The following is a 7526-nucleotide window of genomic DNA, read 5'->3' on the forward strand; positions in this document are numbered from 1 at the left end:
TCAACCTGCTACAATCAAGCCTTAACACATAAACAGCCATTTAAACTTGAGGTGTCCACCGTTTAGGTCCCCACAAATCTGTCAGACCTCACCGCAAGTGGGTGTCTGCTAATTGTTGGACAGATAGGTGGGTCTCAGAGGAAGACTAGAAAATAAAAAAAGCGATTTGAAGTAATACAAGCTGCAGGGTGGAGCTTCACATACATTCAGTTTGCAGTTGTCTCTGAGCTGAGCCGAAAGTGGGCAATGATGTCGGGCAGATGTGTTAAGTGCATGGCAGTTTGTTGCAACCTTACGCTCTTTACAGTGTCACATCTTCAAATATGCATAAATCCAAGACTATAGATATATATTATATTATATTTTATATAATTTATTTTTGCCAATTTTCAAAATATACCAAAGTAAAATGATCATAAATGGTGAAATCACATATAGAGCCGAAACAGCCTTTTTCCGTGATAATATAAACATAATTGTTGCCGTAAGGTTGGATGTTCTGAGGCAGGAGTCTATGGGGCCTCAGATGGTCATTTGAGGAACTGCAGATGTTCCTTTCATTATAAATGCTGTACAATCTACATGGACTGAACTGATATTTCTTCATGCATGCTTTGTGGGCTTTATACCTGAGGCTTTTAATGGTTTTTGCACTTGTGCTCATTTTCTAGGGATGAAGTTTGCTGCTTGCTGCAGACCTGTAAATAAATCAAATATGTCTTTAATTCTTTAGAAATAAAGGTTACTTAAGAATATGAATATTTTTGAGGGCTTGGCATATTTATTGACACACTTTCTTATGTTTTACTCTGGTAAGTCCGTAACAGAATTAAATTGATCAGATTGTGTGCACATTTATCTTAGCCCGCTTTATTTCCAAAGCATTTATAACATTGCATGCTAAGCATTTATGAAAGTATCACTGCTGTCCTGGAGCAATTTCTATAACACTGACCATTTGCTTTGATCATTTGAACTTGATCTTGAAAAACTGAAAAGAACCTCCTTCACTTAGGATATAATGTGTCTCATTTGAAGTCTTCCATGGTCTGCTGGTTGAGCAACAGAACATCAGGTTTGTATGGAAGGTCAAGAGGCTGAAACTGATCCCAGACTTAAACAGAAAGTTATAATTCTAACAAGTGAGTAGCTGCCTGCAATGTTTCCGTTTGTCCAGGATTAGTTATTGCAGGGCAGAGGATGTGCAGGTGGAAGAGCAACGTAGGTACGTGGATGTGGCTTGAGGCCCGGCAGCTGTCTTTTCAGCAGTGATTTAGCACCTGACATGGGTGAGCCTTGTGCCTCAATAGCACTAAAAGGCTCATCCTGTCTAATGGGGTTCCTCTATGACGCAGACAAGGCGAGGCAACCCCTCCCTTTCTTTTACTCTGACATATAATCCTACGCATACACACATATTTTATCACACACACACACCTACTGTACAGCCATTCATTTTGTTCGATGTACAGAGACTCTGAGTGCACACACACAGACACACACACACACGCGTGCCTATTTGTGTGCACTCAGAGGTTCCAGCATGTGCACACAACACAATGTACTGTGCAAACACACACACTAATGAAAAGGAAGGGAATTGAGATGATGGTGCACAACAAACAGTTGTGTAATTGCTTTTGAGAAACGGCTCTTGTCAGAAGCGGTCATCGATTGAGCTGGCTGAAGACTACTCGTTTACTCAGTGTGTGGGAGAAGGTCCAGGCGGCAGTGATCATTACTGGACTGACTGTGGTATCACTTTATTAATTTAATATAGTTTGCTGATCCGCTGCTGTGGGGAGGAGGACTGACATACTCAGCTTAGACACAAAACAATACGGAAATTAACTGAGAAGACAGGACAAACGTTTGCTTGATGATTTGCAGTTTAAGACAAATTTGATGAACACTTGTAACAGAGTTGACTCATATCCATGTATATGAAATGTGAGACATTTGCCATGAATTACCTCATTTTGTGAATCGAAAAAATAAGTGATTTTCATAAGCTGATTGGAGATGGTCTGTGTGAAGCTGAAGTGCTGTGGGTGCAGTGCTGGAGTTGATGCTATCCAAACAGCGTTATGAATGAAGACCCAGGAGTGCGTCACTGTGTAGTATACATCCATTCCCAGTAGATGGCCCCGCCTGCAAGTGCTTAGTTGGGATGGTAGCAGTGGTGGTGTAAGTGGGGGCGTTGGCGAGGGGGGGGTCGTTATCGATTTGGCATTTAAGATATAGCATGCAAAGTAACATTTTTGGAAGGTTTTTAAAATATTTATTGCTGGTGAAGTTTCTCCACAGTCACCAGGTTGCTTTGCCTCCTATTTAATTAATGACATCAATGCAAATTGGGGATAGCAAATGGTCAAAATGACTGGTGGATTTTGTGAATGGAGCACTTAGTGACTAAGGAATGACGTCAGTGCAAAGCCATATCCCTTATTAGTGAGCCAGGGCTGAGGGGAGGTGTCCCATTGGCTCACCGCAGCATCAGAGCGTTGTGATTGGCTGTTGGCAGATAATTAAACACCTACACAGTCAATGCACAAATCCAAGTGGTGGGATAAATAGGCTGGTGCGTTGGCGCTGGAAGCAACAGAATCAAGAGTTGTTCTGCAAGTTCAGAGAAAGTCAACTTTTGCAAAGAGATACATAGAGATTTATATTTATTTATTTATTTTTCGCTGGGTGATTTTCACTGAAGGTAAGTGCCGACTTTACCCATTCTTTTGGCCGAAGAGTTGGAATGGCAGCTTGAATATAAATGTACCTGATAAGATGTTTGCATGTGTGTGTGTGTGTGTGGATTGGAGGGGTTATGGACACAGAGTCACTGCGTTCGACTGCAGTGACGTGATGGTGTTGGTAATGGGATTGGAATGTGGCCACTGGGGTCATTGGTATCAACACCACCCATTTTCTTGGCACTTCAGTCCACTATAAGGCCAAAGACTCAGCTTAAAGATGACAAAAGGGAAGACAGACTGAGAGGAAGAGAGGGACTCAAAAACGAGAAGATGCTGAGCCAAACAACAGCAAGAATAAGGGGGGAAAAGAGATGGACAGGAGGACCTGGGTTTAAGTGTGTGTGTGTGTGTGTATGAGTGAGAGAGGGAGGGAGAGAGAGCGAGTGCTGGCAGCTCATTACACTAATGCACTGTCCCTTAGGGAGTTGGCAAGCTTGGAGTCTCTCCTTCCCTCTTTACCCCTCCTATTCCAGCACTAGCAAGTGCTACATGCATCACTCAGTGTTGGACCCCCACCTTGTCTTACACCCACACACACACAGCCATACCACTTTCTGAGACCCAGGGCACACGGCACGAGAGAGCTGCCTGTCCTGTGCTCTTGGCTGGATGTTTTGGAGAAACAGTGCATTTTGCAGAAGAAGAGCAGGGGGCATTGTTTTGTGGCTCTGGTCTGAATGGGTGTTGTGAGGAAGTTAAAGCAAAGACGTTCAGCTGGAGACCAGAGATAAATAGTGGAAAGCTGGCATGTGGGTAGAGCTGAGCACAGCTTGCGCCGGAGATGATAGAAAAGCTTTCTTTTCTAATTGCAACTTTTTATCAACAGCACAAGGAGATCAGACATGGGAAACATATATTCTAGACACATATTGATGAATTCAAGGTGACCTGAAAACATGTTTTAGCGGTGTGTGAGTCTGCACAGGCGGCTGACGGGGGATATCTCTCTTGCCATGCAGGGGACCATGGTTATGTTGAAGATCTCTGCCTTCCTCGTTGCCTACGCCCTGGTCATTTGCCAGATGTACTGCTCACAAGCCGCCCCTGCCAGGTGAGATGCTCCACATCACCTCTCACTCAGCTGACACATTTTCTAGCTACTCAAAATGCAAGTAGTATTAAGTACAAGCAATCGGTACGTCAGGATGGAGAGATAGGATACTGCAGAAAATTTTGTATATATTTTTCTCTGGTGGATCAGGTAGTTAAGAAAATATTGTGAAAATATTTTAGGAGCTCCTGAAAAAAATGTAATGTGCAAGTGGGAAAAGAAGTGACATGAAGAGGTCCAAACATGCAAAGATACAGTCTACAGCAGTAGTACAGCGTGTAACGTGCTGCTATAAATTCTTTATGTGTGTAAATGTTAAAATCATAACCAGTATTACCATATGATATAACATATTACAAAATATAACCAAATAACTAAGAAAAAACAGGGACTGAAAAAGTGTAATTGACTTCTGGAGGAAATAAATGTGATCTATATGTTTATGTGAACCCCATCATGCCACTCCCCACTCTGTTCACATGAAACTATTGATTTAGAAATAAATCTGAAGTGGACTGCACACCAGCCCCCTGTTTCAGATGGGGCACTTTCCGCAGATTGTTTCCCCGCGTTGGCTGGGGGCCCTCCGACTCAGGCGTCATCCCTCTCAGAGTTTGTGACGTCCCTGCCAACACCCCTCCTCCCCCATCTCCTTCCTGGACCCATCCTATTAATCCAGCCAGTCCACCAACTCCTTACCCCACCCTAACACCCTCAATATACACCGCCCCCACCCCTTCTCTTACTGCAGGGGATAATTCAATTGCAGGGAATTCAAAGCTGATCTCAATACTCCCCCAACCCTTCTGACCGGTAAAGTCTCCGATTCTCTCCCACAGACCGGGTCTAGAGTCCATGTCAGACCGAGTCACGCTTACGGACTATGAGGCGCGAAGGTTACTCAACGCCATCGTGAAGGAGTTTGTGCAGATGACAGCAGAGGAGCTGGAGCAGCAGGAATCTGAAGGAAACAGGTACAGATGGCATCTCTCTCTTCTGATTTTCTTCCTATGCAGAAACAGGTAACTGGTAAAAGTCAACTTCCTTAGCATAAACTAAAAGATCAAATGCTCGTTGGGTATTGGTGCTGGAAACAAGCCATTTTCTGGTTTCTGAGAATTTTAGAGCCCTGACTTCAGTCAGCTGTCGAGGTATGTTCTTCATGGCAGACAAAAGGACAGAAAACATTATTCCCTAGAAGAGATGCTAATAAACACACACACACAGACAAACTAAATCCTTATTCTCCGTCTTGATCCTGCTCCTGCATGGATGAGTTTGATTTTGAATTTGTTTGAAGGAACTATTTTCAGCCTGCCTGCCGGGCATGTGAGCAGTGTGTGTCTAATGGAACTAATAAATGTGCATGTTGTCAATGAAGTGCAGTTGCATGACAGTGGGAAGTGACTGGTTTCTGTTTGTTCGGTGGGTGCAAAAGATGTGACAAGAGGGGATTGACTGGGAGAGAGGGTGGGGGATAGATGTTTTGGTGCATGAGAGAATGGATGACAAGTCCTTTCAATGATAGAAAAGGGGTAAAAGCATGTATCCAAAGCGTGTGTGTGTGTGTGTGTGTGTGTGTGTGTGTGTGTGTGCGTGTCTTTGGAGGGCGGTGTTTTAATTTTTACTTTTTTGCTACCTGTTATGGCATGAGAAAGAAACGCATGTGAGAGAAATGATGTGATTTGAAGGAAAAACAAAGATGTGGATGAACAAAGTGTTGCCTGCATGTTTTCTCCTATCTATGAGCCTGTTCTCTGCATGTGTTCTGTGTGTCCCCTCACCGACAGCATGGAAAGGCCCCTAACCAAGCGCTGCTCCAACCTCAGCACCTGTGTGTTGGGCAAACTGTCTCAGGAGCTGCACAAGTTGCAGACGTTCCCTCGCACGAACGTGGGAGCAGGAACGCCCGGCAAGAAGCGCAATGCGCCTGAGAGCGACAGCTATGCAAGCTACGACGAGACAGTTGACAGCATCTAACCCTTCCTCATCCCCATCTTTTACCTTTCCTCTCCATTTGTTTCCTTTAACTCTCTTTCATCCCAGGTTTTTACTTTCTGTTCTTAGTATGGCAAGTGCATGTTGACTTACTTGCTTGATTGAGATGAAAATAATATGGCCCTTAACTGCAGCCAACTGTTCAGTTCCCCCTTCCCCCTTCTTTTTGTTTGGCAAAGAATGACCATTTCAGACAATCAGAATTAGTTCTCATAAATGTAATTCAGGATCTGGTTCATAAAGACATCTTTGTGCGCTGTACGTGGAGTCATCTGATTACAATTCAAAGACCTTGAAATTTAAGATTTGAGAGAGATCACTCAATAGAACAATTAATAAATGATTCACTCATGTGACACCATGATTGTTGTCCAATAAACGTATTTTTCTACCAGGAAGCCTTAGCTCATCTTCATTGTTATGGACACTTTCAAACAGTCATGGCTTCATTTGCATATACGGCATTGAATAGAAATAAATAGGGTTTTAGAGCCCTTAAATGATCTTTGAAGCTCTCATCAAGTCCAAAGGTAAGAAAAATGACTTCAGAAAACACCTGATTAAACCTGCATGATTGTTGTAAGATATGTTTCTTAGGATGAGCCTTGCACCTTATCTGGCCATTAATCACTTGTTTGCTATCTTAAACAGCGTTACAGCACAGAAGCGAGCCTGCAACACAGCAACCTGTGTGACTCACCGCCTGGCGGACTTCCTCAGCAGGTCGGGAGGAATGGGCAACAGCAACTTCGTCCCCACCAATGTTGGCGCCAAGGCCTTTGGAAGGCGGAGGAGAAGTGTCCAGATGTGAGCACTGTCGGGGACAAGGTAAAAAGAGAGATTCTATTTTCTATCTTTGCTCTGTGACTCCAATTCCTGCCTAGTTAAAAAAAATCCTAGTTACATTATTTCACAAAATAAATTTGTGGAAATATGAGCTCAACCTGTAATAATTTCTGGCTTTCTTTCTGTCTTTATGTCTTTCAGAGGTGGAAAAAAGAACCCCCCCCCCCCAAAAAAAAACAAACAAAAAAAACAAACAAAAACCTGAGAGCAAAATCCTACAAAAACAAACTTAATCAAGTGGAAAAAAAACAACACCGAACTGGCCCTTTATCCACTCTCTCATCTTCTTGTGGGAAAAAAAAAAGCTACAAGAGGACTCATGTCCCTATTTCCATACTGTTAGTGAAACCTTTTGCTTTTGGCAAATAAGAGAAAGAAAAAAAAGCACTTTAGTTTATGTACATGAACAAATGAACTCCTGAAGAAAACAAACATCCTAATGGTTCCTCTTTTTTATACATGGCTATGATTGGAAAAATAAAATGAAAACAGTAGTGGTTATCACGTTATTTTCCTTCTCCTTTCACCTGGTTAGAGCACATTTCTTCCATGCGATGCTTCCCATTTGAGATCCATACTCCCACACTCTCCAACCCCCTCCTTCCCTCCCTGTTTTTCTGTGTGCCAGAGGGACGCCATTAAAGATCAGCCTACCCAAGGCCCCCCCACAACGGCTGTTGTCTTGTGCCTTGATGTAGAACAATTTACCTGAACATGATTGTACAGTTCTGTTTCAAGATGATTAAGAAGACCCAAGCAAGGATGAAGAGAAAGAAGATTGATATTGTAAACAATATTGTGAAAACAAATTTCAGCAAGATTAAAATGTATTTTAGATACACTCGGGTTTGGGGTACTTGTGTTGTTCTTCAAAGGTT

At 42.9% G+C, this 7526-nt stretch overlaps 1 protein-coding gene across 2 annotated transcripts; it reads left to right on the forward strand.

The window, feature by feature from the left end:
* Positions 1-3718: 3718 nt before the first annotated feature.
* Positions 3719-6613, forward strand: LOC115056776 (calcitonin gene-related peptide). Of its 2 annotated transcripts, none has more exons than XM_029523487.1 (3): positions 3719-3804; positions 4644-4778; positions 6454-6613. In XM_029523487.1, the coding sequence occupies exons 1-3, from the start codon at positions 3719-3721 to the stop codon at positions 6611-6613; spliced, it is 381 nt and encodes a 126-aa protein (XP_029379347.1). The 2 variants fall into 2 exon arrangements, with proteins under 2 accessions (XP_029379347.1, XP_029379346.1); XM_029523486.1 differs by lacking the exon at positions 6454-6613 and adding an exon at positions 5595-5784.
* The last annotated feature ends 913 nt before the right edge of the window (positions 6614-7526 follow it).

Source organism: Echeneis naucrates, chromosome 16, assembly GCF_900963305.1.
Source record: "Echeneis naucrates chromosome 16, fEcheNa1.1, whole genome shotgun sequence".
Classification (NCBI taxonomy): domain Eukaryota; kingdom Metazoa; phylum Chordata; class Actinopteri; order Carangiformes; family Echeneidae; genus Echeneis; species Echeneis naucrates.